The sequence below is a fragment of the Neovison vison genome, chromosome X, assembly GCF_020171115.1.
Source record: "Neovison vison isolate M4711 chromosome X, ASM_NN_V1, whole genome shotgun sequence".
NCBI lineage: Eukaryota > Metazoa > Chordata > Mammalia > Carnivora > Mustelidae > Neogale > Neogale vison.
The window spans coordinates 17,997,464-18,012,468 of NC_058105.1; the positions used below are offsets into that span (position 1 = coordinate 17,997,464).

At 49.5% G+C, this 15,005-nt stretch overlaps 1 protein-coding gene across 3 annotated transcripts in view; it reads left to right on the plus strand.

The window, feature by feature from the left end:
• The first annotated feature begins 1,365 nt into the window (after positions 1-1,365).
• HS6ST2 (heparan sulfate 6-O-sulfotransferase 2) overlaps positions 1,366-15,005 on the plus strand; it is a 282,359-nt gene continuing 268,719 nt past the window's right edge. For 2 of the 3 annotated variants that reach the window (XM_044235133.1, XM_044235134.1), the window contains exons 1-2: positions 1,366-1,793; positions 2,647-3,165. In XM_044235133.1, coding sequence (XP_044091068.1) covers positions 1,366-1,793; positions 2,647-3,165 — 947 coding nt within the window. The remainder of the gene's footprint in view (positions 1,794-2,646; positions 3,166-15,005) is intronic. The other variant, XM_044235135.1, reaches the window with a different exon arrangement.

Genomic DNA, 15,005 nt, shown 5'->3' on the forward strand with positions numbered 1-15,005 from the left:
AATGAAGGATTCTCCCAAACCTTTCCTGCCTGGAGCCAGCCAAAGGTCCCCCACTGTCCCCGGTAGGTTTGGGGGCACACGGAAGTCCAGCCGGAGCTGGGGATGCACGGAGCGAGCTAAGGGCAGGGGGCACAGCTATGAGGTTGCCTGAGAAGGACCCATTCCTTAAGTGGCCTGTAACTGACACAGTGGGCACATCCGAGCTCAGGGCAGCAGGTAAACACCGTGGGTAAAATGGCCCAAGGATCATCCTCCCAGTGACCCAGATGGTGAGAAAGGAGGAGTGAGTCTTATTTTACAGAAGGGGACCCTGAGGCTCAGGAGGGGCTAGTAATTATCTGAGGGCTGCCCAGCACAGATGTGATAGATTTTCAGACCAATACTTGCTGCTTCACTGCACAAGACGGACCAAATGTTCTGAGGGAGATCCTGGGAGATCCTGTCCCTGAGGGACTTGCCCCCAGCCCCCTACTTGTCTCACTCTCCTCCCTTCCCTCAGCCCCCACAGCCAGCGCTGCTCTGGAACATTGCTGTCCCCGCTCCCCATGTTCCCTTTGCAGACAGCAAGCCCCACCTGATCAATCAGATAGGACCAGTCTGTGTCCTGAGTTTCGGGGACCTTGTCCTGAAGGGACAGCCCCTCTTTCCTTGTTCATCCTTCCATCTGTGGTTCCTGCAGCCAAAAAGAGCCTTTTAACCTCGGGGCTCGAGGATGGTCTGTACCTACTTATTAGAGGAGATGGTGTCCGTGTCAGGGAATGGGTTGGATGGTGCCTGATCTGGGTCCAAACTTAGGGGCTCTGCTGTGTGACCTGGGGCAAACGTCTTTCCCTCTCTGGGCCTCGGTTTCCTCATTTACCATATCATCTTGGATTCGATGGCTCCACTCTGATGTAGTATTTTGTCATGTATCTCTCCTTCACTAAGCCGTATTGGAGTGAAGCCTTCCTGTAGGCACGGGGCTGGATGCCAGGGATTCAGCCAGAAGAGAGGAGTTAAGGGTGAGTCTCTGCTCTGAAAAAGCTCAGATTCCCATTCTGTAACGTTTTTTTTTTTTTTTTTTCTCATGCTTTTCCTTCATGCTGACTTACCTTTTCAGAAAATGCCCCCGCTTCCGCTGGAGAATGGAAATTGGCAAAGAGAGAGGGAAAAGGTCCAATTTGCGCCTTTGCTATTTTAGGGGAGGTTGAAATTACCAGCCAAAGTGGAGTGATGCGCTCACTGGAGTGACCTCCGTTCCCCGAGACAGGAGAAAACCTAGGTCCTCTGCTTGTGAAGTGGCTCGAGCTCTTAGGCGTGAGGCATTATTACATAAATTCAAGCTCGCTGCCGATCCTTAGTACCCTGAGTTGCCTGAAGGGGGGAATGGCACTGCCTGCGTGTGCAGCCCGGGCGCTCGGGCCGCCGCTGCAACCGGAGCGAGGAGCGCCCGCCCGCACCACCTGTCCCCGCCGGCATTCCAGAGTAGAGGCCGAATTGGCAGCGAGCCGGCCCGGATCAGTCGCCGCCTCAGTCCGCGCGGGCCCTCCTAGGGGTGTGTCTCGCGGCTTCAACTCCCAGCCGTTCCTGGACGAGCCCCTAAAGGCGTCTTCCTCCCTGGCGGGAGCCGCGCGCACCCCTCTCTTCGCGCTGCTGCCCCGAGGCCGCCGCAGGCGGATGCACGACCTCAGGAGACGCTGGGACCTGGGCTCCCTCTGCCGGGCCCTGCTCACTCGGGGCCTGGCCGCCCTGGGCCACTCGCTGAAGCACGTGCTCGGTGCGATCTTCTCCAAGATTTTCGGCCCCCTAGCCAGGTACGTTTTAGGCGAAAGCGGGACTCGCGCTCCCGGGCCGGGGCGCGCAGGAGCCGTGCGGGGAGGGAAGGCAGCCGCGAGGGGAAGGGAAGGGCGCAAAGTTCCCGCTGGCCGGCGGCGGCCAGGCTCGGGGGCTCCGGAGGGGCGCGGCGCGCCTTCGGCCACGCTGCGGCTCCCTCCCCGCTGTTCCGCGGGCAACGGCAGCGCAGCGTCTCCGCTCGCTAGTCGGGCTGCCGGCGGACTCGTCCGCCCCGGGGGAGCTCCGAACGCCCGGCTCGGAGCTCGCTCGAGGCGGCCTCCAAGGTGGGCAACCCGGCGCGGGCAAGAGCGGGGCTTCGGGGCGCACGGGGAGGGAGCCCGCTAGTCGGGCAGGCGGGGAGGCGGCGGCGTGCGCGCCCAGGGGACGGGGCACTAGCGCCGTTGAGAGTCCGGTGGGCGAAGCGGGATGGGGCTGGGAACCACGGAGAGTGGAGCGGGACGCGCGGGGGCTCGGACCGGGGGTGTGAGTTGGGGAGTGGGGCGACCGGGCCAGGCGGCGTCCCGTGGGGACTAGACCCCCGCGACGCGGCTCCGGCTAGCTCCGGCGCGGGGAGAGGGCAGACGGCCGGCGGGAAGGAGTCAGGGGGGAGGGGGGTGTGCGGCAGGAGCCACAGCGCTGAGCCTGCCGGGAAGGAAGGAAGCGGGGAAGGGCGCCGCCGCCGCTGCCGCCGCCGCCGCCGCGGTGGAGTACTCGGTGTGGAGGGGAGGGGGAAAGGGGGCGCAACGGCGGCGCCGGGGGGAGGGGGCGGTGCGGGCGCACGGCGAGCGCGGGCTGAGCTGCGGGCTTGACGTAACGATCTTGGGTTTCCCCCAGCGTCGGGAACATGGATGAGAAATCCAACAAGCTGCTGCTGGCTTTGGTGATGCTCTTCCTATTTGCCGTGATCGTCCTCCAGTACGTGTGCCCCGGCACAGAATGCCAGCTCCTCCGCCTGCAGGCATTCAGCTCCCCGATGCCGGACCCGTACCGCTCGGAGGATGAGAGCTCCGCCAGGTTCGTGCCCCGTTACAATTTCAGCCGCGGCGACCTCCTGCGCAAGGTAGACTTCGACATCAAGGGCGATGACCTGATCGTGTTCCTGCACATTCAGAAGACCGGAGGCACCACTTTCGGCCGCCACCTGGTGCGCAATATTCAGCTGGAGCAGCCGTGCGAGTGCCGCGTGGGTCAGAAGAAATGCACTTGCCACCGGCCGGGTAAGCGGGAGACCTGGCTCTTCTCCAGGTTCTCCACGGGCTGGAGCTGCGGGCTGCACGCCGACTGGACCGAGCTCACCAGCTGCGTGCCCGCCGTGGTGGACGGCAAGCGCGACGCCAGACTGCGACCGTCCAGGTGAATGCGCCGCGCCCGTAGCCGAGCGGGGCCCTGGAGCGCGGGAGCGGACCTGGGCCCGGGCGGGCGGAGGGCGGGGAGGCGCGGCTGGTCGCTGGCGGCGCCCCAGTGAGCACCTCGGGTGGGGGGGGGGGGCTGCGGGTGCGCCGGCACTGGGCGGGCGCCAGACTCCTTGGCGCGCACGCTCACGGCACGGTGGCAGCCGCAGGAAGGCTGTCCGCTGCGGCCCGGGACGGCTAGTCTGTCAGCTGGTTGGCCTGCTTGGTGGCTGGGAGAGCGTGCGGGGTGGGGGGAGTGGCTGGGAGGCCCCGATCGAGCGCCCCCCGCCACGGCCGCCGCCGGGACAGGGTACCGCACGCGGACTCCGCACTGGAGCGCCGGAAAGAACCGGTCTCTGTGTGTGAAGTCCCTGAGTCCCTCCTGTCTTCTTTTTTTCTCTGCACCCCGGTTCCAAAGCCTCCTTTCCGCCCTCTCTTCCTTTTCCCGCTCCCGCATTCTCCTCCCACCTCCTTTTCTCATTTCCTCTATCTGCTTTTCTCTCTTTCTCTTGCTCCAGTTACCTGTCGGTCCCTGGCGGCTTGCTCTTGCCTTCTTCCTCTCTTCTCCCTTTGCTTCTCTCTCTCTTTTACCCTTTCAGATTTTTCTCTCTTTGCTTGACTTTTGCCACTCTCCTCCTTCCTGTCCTCTGCCTCTGCTCTCCCTGGGCGAGTGGGTGTCCCTCTGCTGCTGTTTGGGGACACCCAGAGAGAGCTGATGGGACCCAGCTTAACGCTCCCCACTACCGGCCGCACTCTTTGCGAGTGCGCGGGGGTGGGGGGGTGGGGGGGCACCGTGCGTACAGAAGGGCGGGCTGGGACGGTGCCCTGACCCTGTGTGTGGTTCGCTCTTGAGAAACCTCCAGATGTACAAACCCTGAGACCCAGCGTGGGGGCCCGGCAGCCCCCGCGCCGAGGACCTGGGGCTGATGCGGAAAATGGTGATTTATGAAGAGGCTGTAGTCAGTTGCTTTTGAAGCTAGAGCATTTTCCTTCATGCAGCCGCAATGCCCGGTTGCTGGAGGTCATGGAGTGCCATAAAAGGGGGAAGGGGAGAAGGGCCTGATGGGCTGGAGTTGCTCCGGCGGGGGCTTCCAATATGCCACTGTCCCTGAAACAAATCAGGGCTGGGGCAGGGAGTCCAGGAAATGGACTGGATGAGTCTGATTGCCCTGGAGCCTCTGGAAGTGTCTTTAGGCAGGCAAGGACAGGGCTGTGCTCTCTGCCTCTCTATCAGGCGACCACAGGGGCCCTCCAGGCCGCTTTTGACAGCAGCTGCCTACCTGGACGGGCTCCTAACTCTTACCCCTCATTGCTAGCAGCTCCTCCCTGTGCCTTGGACAAGGAGGTGCCTTGCAAGGGGGACAGGGATTCCTGGAATACAAAAGCCTTTGCAGTTTCTTCCTTCTAGAGGGAGGCAAATGGAGCCCTCTGACTCTCTTGGTCACCCATGCTCCCATTCCTTTCCCTCACTTTACGGTGGCCTTTCTTGAATGCTGGGATTCTGGCAGAATCTGTTGAACATTCACTGCCTTTACAGCCCTAAGGGATTTTTTTTTTCTCCTCATCCTAAAAGAACTTTGGCTCCAGGAAGGGTCGCCTCAGTCCATTGTGAGAATTGTGTAAGTCGTTGTCACCATAAGGTACTGGGGTTTAAAAAGATCCCAAACAAGTTGGCAGCATTGAAAATAATCTCCACTTGCCATTGGGGCTTGTAGGTGTTGAGTTCCACAGGACATGTGTACCTTTGAAAATCCTTCTGGACATGTAGGTCTGGGTGTGACGCAGCCTCTAGACACACCTTATAAATGGGGTCCCGATTATGTATTTGGTGGCCCCTATCCTCTGGCAGATTCCCTCAGAAATTTTCCATAAGATAACCAGGACCCTCAAGGGGACAGTTCACCCTCTTGGATGGTCCCAAATCGAAGCAACATGATCTGACGTGAAATGAGATTTTACTTGGTCGAAAAAGGCTGATACTACAGTGCCATCTAGTCTAATCAAGGAAGAAGCACTTTTTAGAGTCGGGAGTTACCGGATCTTACACCATTTACACAAGTGAAATAAAATTTGCTAGAGAAACACATTGTCACCCTAAAGGCATCTTTTTATTTCATTAAGTTCCACCCACCTCCAGAAACCTTCATCTTGAAGAATAGTGGTAGCTTGAGGGTTCCAGAATTTTCCAGGGCGTTGATACTTTTCTGCCTTCAAGGACAAGTTCAGTGAGTCCTGATAATCTAGAAGAGGGAAGGTATGCGTGAAGTGTGTGTGAGTTAGAATGTGCGTGTGTGTGAGTGTGTGTGGTGAAAATTGAGACACGGGGGCAGCAGGGCCGCATGGGGGTGAGGAGCCCACCCCGGGAGAAGAGAGTTAGCCATGCGGGGTTCCCGTGTGGCGCGGCCTTCCGGGCCAGCTGGTGGTCTCTGTGCTCCACTGAACCGAGGGGAACAGAGGGCTCTGCCTGTTTGGCCTGAGAGTCCGGACACCTGGGCCTCGGCGCCAGGCTGTCCATGAACCAGCTGTGTGACCTTGGACCAGAGCCTGTCCAGGCCTTGAATACATGGAGCGTGCGTTCCAGTGTCTGATGAGCTTTCACATCCCTTTATCTCTGGTATTTCGCCATAAACTTGCAATATCTTTGGGGAGAGGGCGGAGTGGGCAAAAGTATCCCCACTTATCAGATGAGAGTGAAGGCCAAAGGGGCCGCCAGCCTTTCTCAAGGTCGTCAAGCTCTGGAGGGGCCCTGCAGGAATCTTGCTCCAGTTCTTTCTGGTCCGTTCACTGCGCCTCGGTGCAGGGGGTCCTGGCCCCAAGCATAGAGAGGCCGTTCATGTTAGTAACGCTCACAGAGGGAGCCCTAGGTAAACGCGGACTGATCGATAGTGGTACCATCCACACCGTCCCCGGTTTCAGTAACACTACTCATGTGGGTTTGGACGCGGCCGCGGGATCAGACTGGGGTTGCCACACGAGGCTCTCTGCTCCCCGGGGCGTTGATGGGGGGGGGAGGGGACATGGGGTCTTGTGGCTGGGGTGGCAGAAGGGCCTCTGGCTGCCATGTTGGAAATCCCCATGAAGCCCCACAGGATGGGAGCAGGCTTGGGGGCCTGGTGAATAAGCCACGGCAGGAGAGCCCGGCGGCAACAAGGGCCACATTCTGACTCACAGCCATCTAGGCCATCGTGGCTGCAAGCCAAGACCCTGAATCCTGCTCCCTGTGCTCCTTTGGCCATGCTTGCCTGCCTCTGCTGATGGCCGCCAGCTCGGGCGATACGTAACTGCTGAATAGAAATGACTGTGAGTGCGTTGCCTGGTGAGGACAAAGACAGAGAATGCTGGGCTGGCAAAAGGTTCAAGTTGTTTATTGAGAGTATTTCTTAAAAAAAAAAGAAACTAGAAATTGCATTTCATGCATCTGTCTGCCAATATGTTGTTTGGGGTCAGAGAAGGGTCCTGCTCATTCTAGAACTTCTAAGACCATTTTTTGAAAATGTATCAAAACATTCTTGCTTACCAGCTGTTAAAACTCCCGAATTCTGCAGGCTTTTCTCAGGCCAAATTCCCTGTTTGTAGCCAACTCTGGAGCACCACTCGGTCTGTGGGAGGAATTCTGAATTGGGCAAAGAGAACGTGCGCGGGCCTCATTTTTCTTTGCCAGGTACCGTGCTGGCTGGCACACACAGGTGGCACGGGCCGGGTTCCGTGGCTCTACAGGTCAGAGGCTCTGGGCACAATATTCCTGTTGCATCCTAGACTTTCTGTGTCTCTGAATTTTCCAGCAGCCATACGGAAGAGTAATTAATTGTCATCTGAAATCCAGTAGGCTATCCCTGACAGGAAAGGACTAAAAGGCTGTTCAATGGAGAAAAGCTTCTTTCTCTTTCCCTTTCTTTTTGAAAGGGGGCTATTTTGAATGCGCTCCACCTTCGCAGGAAAGCCCACGGTGCCTCTGCCCACTCACAGCTCAGGTGCCCATGCTTCCCTTCCTTCCCAGCTGGGCTTCGGCGATGAGGCGGGATGACAGGCCTGGCTGTGGGCCACCGGGCTCTCACAGGGGTGGCTTCTCAGCCCAGCCTGCGTTTCTTCAGCTGCCTTTGAGAGAAGCTGCTCTACTCTCCCACCTGTTTCTCAGGAGACGGGGAGACACTCGCTGTCACATCTGTGGAACTTGAGCAGGATTCGTTAGCATGGCCACGTGGATGGCAGACATGTTGGAATCCTGACAGAATGCTCAGTTCTCAGGTGGCCGCCTGGGTGGCTCAGTGGGTTAAGTGTCTGCCTTTGGCTCAGGTCATGATCTCAGAGTCCTTCTCCCTCTGTCCCCCCACCCCCGTGCTCTCTCCCTGTGCCCCCATGCTCTCTCACTCTCTCAAATAAATAAATAAAATTAATTAAAAAAAAAACCTCTCGGTTCTCTGGGTTGTGTAAAAGGCTCCTCAGAATTAGCATTTCTCAATAGTAATTTTAGAGCCGTGGTGTTATGCGGCAAGAAGAATGTCGGCTTGTCTTTTATAGATATTTACCGTCAAGTTTGGTGGTATGAAGTGACATTGAAGATTAGTCACCTTTTCCATCGTTATTCATTAAACAAAATTTTGTGAGACTGCCCATTATCTTCCAGGGAAGGTGCGTCATTCTTGCTCTCAAAGAGCTTAGCGCAGAACAAAGTAATTTGGTATTTTAGACATTTAATAAAGGAGATGTCTTTTGTTTGGAAAGGATCTGAATATCAAGGATGTCATTGGAATGTCACACCTTTGCAGGAATATAGTGAAACAGAGAGAAAAGTCCATCTGTTTATGTGGAAGTTCATGTCTAATCGGCAAACTCTGAAGAATCGTGAGCTCTGCACAGTGCTAGCAGTTAGGGGTGATTAGAGCCTATACAAAGCCGGAAAAGGCAGGGTCACCATCTTCATCCTCAAGTCCGTGAAGTTTAGAGGGGAAAGTGCAGAACTGTGGGTCAGAGTGGGGATGAGCCTTGTGATTTGGGCCAGGTCCATCCCCTCTGTAGAATAGGAGATTTAACCAGGAAGCCATCTCAGGTCTATTCTTTCCTAAGGAATGAGGAACAGGACAGAAAAAGGAGAGATGTATTCAGGAAGACATCTGCGAGTAGGTGGTTTGTATTTAGAAGAGAAGAGGCATTGTGGGCAGGCATGGCGTTCTCCTGGCATTGTGCAGTTCAGTGGCCTCACCTAGACAGGACTGGCCAGAACTGAGAAGGTCATGGTTGGGAGGTAGGTGGGGTGAGGCCTCATGGTCAAGGTCCTGGGATGGCAATGAGGTTGAACCCCGGTGGGTCGGAGAAGCACTTGGATGAAAGGCATGTGAGAAATACAAAAGGAAATGAACGCGCCTCCCTGACTTCTAGTCTGGAGTGGAGGTGGTACCAGTCATCAGATCAGAGTGGTCCAGAAGGGGATCTAGTTTGGGCGGGGTGGGCACTATGCTGAAGAGTTGTGACTGGTCTGTGTTGCCTGGATGTGTCGTGGCCAGGGATCCTGGGAAGAGAAATCCATCTGGGGCTGATTAGGATTTAGTTGTGTAAGTGGGAGTCTGTTGAACTCAGTTACTCTACTTTCACAATCGGCATTATTATTTAAATGATAGCTGCAATTCACAAGCGGGACTCTTAGCCAAGGAGAAGGATGTTTGAAGAGAGGAAAAGATAGACAGTTATGACTGCATAAAAACGAGAACTGTTCATCTGTCAAAAAGTAGCCAAAATGAAACGGCATATTGTCAAATTGATGACAATAGGCACAACAAATAAAACAGACAAAAAAGTGACATCTTTTCTGTATAAGGGACTCCTACAAATTGATTAGAAAAGCAAAGGATAGGAAAAGACAAGTTATAACAGGGGATCCACAACTAGTTTACAGACGCGGAATAACTGTGTAGTCCCACTGGGAGTGAAATTATGCAACTTTAAGTCATTAAGTGTGGGAAAACCTTTTGCCTCTCTAATTAGCCCTGATTTAAAAACAAACAAAATAAAAAAAAACCCTCAACATATATCACCACCACCATCAATTCCATAATTCTCATACATTGTTAGTGGCCTTGTAAATTTGAACAATTCTTCTGGAAATAAATTAGATAACATAAATGGAGATCATTAAAAATATTTCTTTCTTTGACCCATAATTTCTTTTCCAGGATGTTACTGAAAATCATAGTCTTATACATGTTTTTCATTCACTCACTTATTCATTTTTTTCACTTTTTAATTCAACAAATATTTACTGAGTGTGCACTATCACTGGGCTATGTGCTGGGGGCCCTGTTGTGTGTTCCTGCCCTCATGGAGTGCGGAAGATAGAAATGAAGCCAACAATTAGTGACTTAAAATGGTGAGAAATGCCATTGCAGGGGGCGGGGAGTACAGGGTGATATAAAGGTACACTGGGAGGCTAGCTGGAGTTCTTTGTAAGTGCATGAAATTGGAAAAATCTGGACATCCACATGGAGAAGACTCTCAGTACATCCACTTGAAGGATTATTAGAAAATCATTTAAATATATTTTCAGAGGGTATGGAAAATTGCTAGCGATTTAAAGCTAAGGGGAAAAGAGACAGTTACGGACCCAGTATAACTACAGCTGTGTTACAGAGAGGGATTGGGGAGAGGCAGAGACAGACAGACAGACACACACACACACACACTCTTCCCAGCCTTCCAAATCTAAGCGTAAAATACAAGGAATGAAAGAAAAATACCAGGATATTAGTAAATCAATTTGTGATTGATTCTTATTCTTTTTAAAAAAGATTTTATTCGTTTGTTTGACAGAGAGAGAGAGAGCACATGAGCGAGCACACAAACAGGGAGAGCAGCAGGCAGGCAGAGGGAGAGGGAGAAGCAGGCTCCCCGATGAGCAAGGAGCCTGTTGAGGGACTCGATCTCAGGACCCTATGATTATGACCTGAGCCGAAGGCAGTCATTTAACCAACTGAGCCACCCAGGCGCCCCGACTGAGTCTTATTTGGCTTCTCTGAAGGTTTTGCATTTCCTTTATGAGTATGCACTACTTTTATAATCAAAGTGAACATTAACAGTTTTTAAAATGATGTTTTATCATGGCTGTGATAAATTATACTCATGTCAACTTTTTGGTTCCTGAAGACCATGGCTGACTATCTCATTAGCCTCTTGATATCCGGGGAGTTCTTTTTCTTTTTAAATTTGATTTATTTATTTGAGAGACAGAGAGAGCATTGGGAGAGGAGAGAGGGAAAGAGGCAGAGAGGGAAGGGCAGGACAAGCAGACTCTCTGCTGAGCAGGGAGCCAGCTGTGGGGCTCCATCCCAGGACCCAGAGATCATGACCTGAGCCCAAGGCAGACGCATAACTGACAGAGCCACCCATGCGCCCCGGTATCTGGGGGAGTTCTTAATGAGGAAAGCAGTCTCAGCTAAATAAACTCTCAGACTGAAAGGCGGAGATGACAAGTCAGGAATCGGCTGTTGGTTTTTTTTGATGAGTGACTGTTCTCCTCTGCCAAAGAAACCATGGAATGCTTATACCCGTACATTATGGAGATGTTTGAGTATATTGCTATTGTTTCTTCTCTGTTTAAAAGTTCAGTGGAACAGGAAATTAATAATGGCAGGCAGTTGGAAATAATAAGACTTGCTCGGCTTGGCCAGAACCCCCCCCAAGACAGCCTGGACTTTGAGCAGACACCAGAGCTAATGGTCTGGCTAGAAGAGTCAAGACTTGGGGCCATTTGTAAACAGCCACAACTGAGAGCTTAGGTCAGTTGGTGCTCATGTTGCCCTCATTCTGGAAAGAAAAGGAGTGCACTCAGTTGGGGCAGCCTCCTCCCACAGCAGTTTTCCTTCATGACAGCATCGCTCCCCATTAACTATGAATTACACGAGCTTATAAATTAATTCATAGAGTTATGAATTAAATTTATAAATTATGCATTAAGTTGCTTAGAACACTTCATTCCTCAACTGCTCTGGGTATCTGAGGGGCTACCAGATACAGTGAGGTGAATAATCTGATTCTTGAAACTCTGTCGAAACTTCCATTCTTGGTACTCGTTATTTTGACTGTGTAAGGAACGTGCTTCACTGTGGAAAAGCTAATATCGGCATTCCATGACAAATAAGATCTCTAGTCAATGAGTTTAGGGGAAAGAAAAAATTAGAGCATAATGAAGAATCCAACTAATGGTTTATAGCTTCTAATACAATACCATTGTAAGCTTGCAGAAATATTTGTCTAACTTTAGTGAAATATTTATTGGCAAAAGAGCTGTTCTAGTTTTACTTGGTATTGGACTTCACAGATTATTCTGTTGGTCTTATTGCATCCCATTTGTTATTTCTGCCATTTTGCCTCTAAGAACAGTGTTGAAGACTTTGACACATTTCAGAGCATTACACTAAATAAATCTGTCTTGCACATTCCACTGTGCTTTTTCTGGAATATTATAAATATTCAAATATAGGCACACTTGCAAATTCAAAATAAAATTCAATACATGCAAATTCTGCATAAACTCCATATTTATAACTTAGCAATAGTTATGAACTTGTTATCCCATGATATAAATGTATCAAATAGCCGCTCATGGGAATTACCAATAAATATATTTTTCTGATTAAACTGTGGATTCTTTTTTAGTCACAATTTCAGCTTCAATTCTGGGATATATTATAAGAGAATAATTTGCACTTCATTTGCTCTGAATTGTCAAGAATCATGTTCTTCCCCGATGTAAATGTCTGCAAAAAGGACTTCTTATTCAGTTTGATTGCTTTTTATATTTTACTAGCAGAGATACCCTAGTGAGCCTAAGAGAATTGGTCTGTTGTTTCTTGTGAAGAGTTTAGTTCTGATGAATCACTTCCATGCACTTTTCTGAAGGAATACAGAGCAACTGAAATGTGTAATGCATTGATTTACATGAAATGGATTAGATCTGTGTGCACCATTCCTTGCATTAATTGACTTTCTCCCATAACTGTACTAATAAAGACAAGTCTTCAGTATAGTACCAGCTCCAGTTCACTGATGGAAATCATTGAACTTGTGCTAACTTCCCACAGGAGAATGACTGCAAGCAAAGAGTATTTAGAAATTGACTAGGGTGAACAGGTTACAGCCAGGAAACTCAGAGATACTTTAAAAAGGTCCTTTGATCTTGGCAGCCAGCTTCTCTGTTGTTACAATAAATAGAACTTGACTAAACTCACCAGTTGAACGACACAGATTATCACACTGGAGGAGAATATAAAATTGACCTCTGTGCTGTGTAAAAGAGACAAAGGTAAAAAGAATACAGGTAGGACTGGAATGGATGTACTATGCAAATACTGACCAGAAAGAAGCTGAAGTAGTCAAACAGATATCAGACAAATAGACTGAAGCAAAACTTTTACTGGGGTCAACAGGATCACTGAATAATGGCAAAAAGTTCCACTTTTCAGATAGTTCTAAACTCATATGCAGCTAATACCAATAAAGCAAAAACTGACGGGGCTATAAGGAGACATTGTAAAATCTGCAAACCTCTTTCAGAAATTGACAGATGAAACAAACACAAAAATGGGTAAGCATACAGAAGATTTGGTTAACAAGCTCAGCGCAGTGGACCTGCACCCAATTAGAAGAATGTACTTTCTTCTCAAGCACATATGGAACGCTTGTAAAAATAGACCATATACTAAGCTGTAAAGTTAGTCTGGAAAAACTTCAGTGAGTAAATATCTTACAGACCATATTATCTGCCCAGGCAGTGCTTAGTCACTGTATGTTGTAACCAGTCAGGCAGGAACAAGGGATCAGACTCCATCTGAGTGCATGAGAAGCAACATTAGTAGTCTGATATATGTGGAAGTATTGCCAGTCCTTCACCAACCACATCAGGTTTCCTAATTCACATGCAAGAGTGTAGAACTCCAATACTTTGGCCAAGAGAAGTGCTGGAAAGTGATGGTTTGACTCAGGTAGCTTGGCCTGACTTACCCCGAAGACCTGTTAAGGTTTTGGGGTACGTATTAAGCCAGGCCCTATGCCAGGGGCAGAGCATGGATTTTTCTCATTTAATCCTCAAAACAATCCTGTAAAGTAGATGTCTTAAAAATCCATTTAAAGATGAAAATAACAGAATTGGACCCAAAACTACCCAGCTAGCCAATATTGGAGCTGGCAGCTAAAATCAGGTGGGCCATGTGGCGTATCTGATATGTTTTAATGTTCACTAAATTTGCAGACAAATCTCCAAAAGTCTGTACCGTGTCTACTATATGAGCTAAGTAAAATGGAGACCTGTTAACTGATTTTTTTTTAAGCATCTTTAAAAAGCTCAGTAAAAATTACTCTGTAAGGGTGAATTCTGCAGCTCTCTTTTGCCCCTTCTTAAATAAGGATTCAGATAGCCAACAATTTAAAAAAAGGTAGATGTCCAAGATATTGCAAATGCAAATGAAAAATCGACACTGATTTACACAGAAGAATGCTGTTTAAGCGGAAATTTAAAAAGAAAGGAGTTACATCAGTGGAAAAAAAATTTTTTTTTCAGATAAGGAAAATGAGGACCTTAACTGTATTTTAATTTATGCCCCATGTGGACTTAAAATACGGTGTGTGCACTCGGCAAGATTTGTAAGAGGCCAAAGCATCTTAGTCCTTCTGGAATATTCGCAGTTGGTTCATTAGCAATGACAGTTGCACTGCTCTGACCGTAGCCTGTTTCTTTAAACGAGCATTGTTTTTGTTTTTGTTTGTTTGTTTATTTGTTTTACCTGCATTTGGTCTGTGTAGACACAGTCTTTGGAGGGTAGTGTGAATGAGTTTGGCTAGATCAGTTCATACAGTCCTGAAACAGGAGGAGCTAGTCAAATAAAGACACTTTCTCCAAAACCAAGTGATGAATCCTGAAGCCTGTTCTCATCCCTGGGGCTCATCATGAAGAGAGGAGTCACCCTTCTCTTTCTCTCGGAAAAGGTGGCTTTGGAAAAGAGAACATGTAAGTTAGTGTGGGCCTTCCAGCCTGGCATTAATGTGGGTGGCCAAGAAATTGGGTTGGAGGCATTGGAAACATTGGAAAAAGGCACCCACAATAACCAGAGACCAGTGTGACCTTGGACTGGTGGCCATCTCTGCAGATACCTCACTGTTAAGATTTTGCTAAGTGGAAGATTAACTGGCATGACAATACCTAAGGTTAGAAAATGGAGCCTACTTAGTAGATACACTAGTGGCAGGACTAATTATTATTTTCATGATTGGTTTTGCTGAGGGTGGTACAGAATCTTGTAGGAGCATAATAGGTCAACTCCAACTCATGTTGAAATGAAACACACTGGGGTGAACAGTACCGTAGTAGGCTATTTAGGAAAAGTCACTTCAACACAAATTTTAATGGACACATAGAAACAATGTTACACGTAAACACACCATAAGATTAACGAAAGACAATTACTTGAAGATGTTGACTATGGACCTGAAGCAAGGTATTTTAAAAAATATTTTGTGTTACTGAACAACATGGCCTGTGCATATTTCTCCTTTTAGGTAAGGATCCATGCTTAGCATCTACCACTCTTAGCTTGTTCTTTGTGACTTGGAAGCAAAGCAAAGGATAAAAAAGATACCATTTTAGTGTTAGTATAGCTTTTTACAATCTTCTGGCAGCTTTTGTATTTATCACCATATGGGTGTACATTAAATCTGCATATCTCCCTCTCATTTATATGTTTATGAAGTTATAAAGACATACACATGTGCACACAAAGTAATTAAGCAAGTGATATGTGTTTGACAATGTTTGGTGAC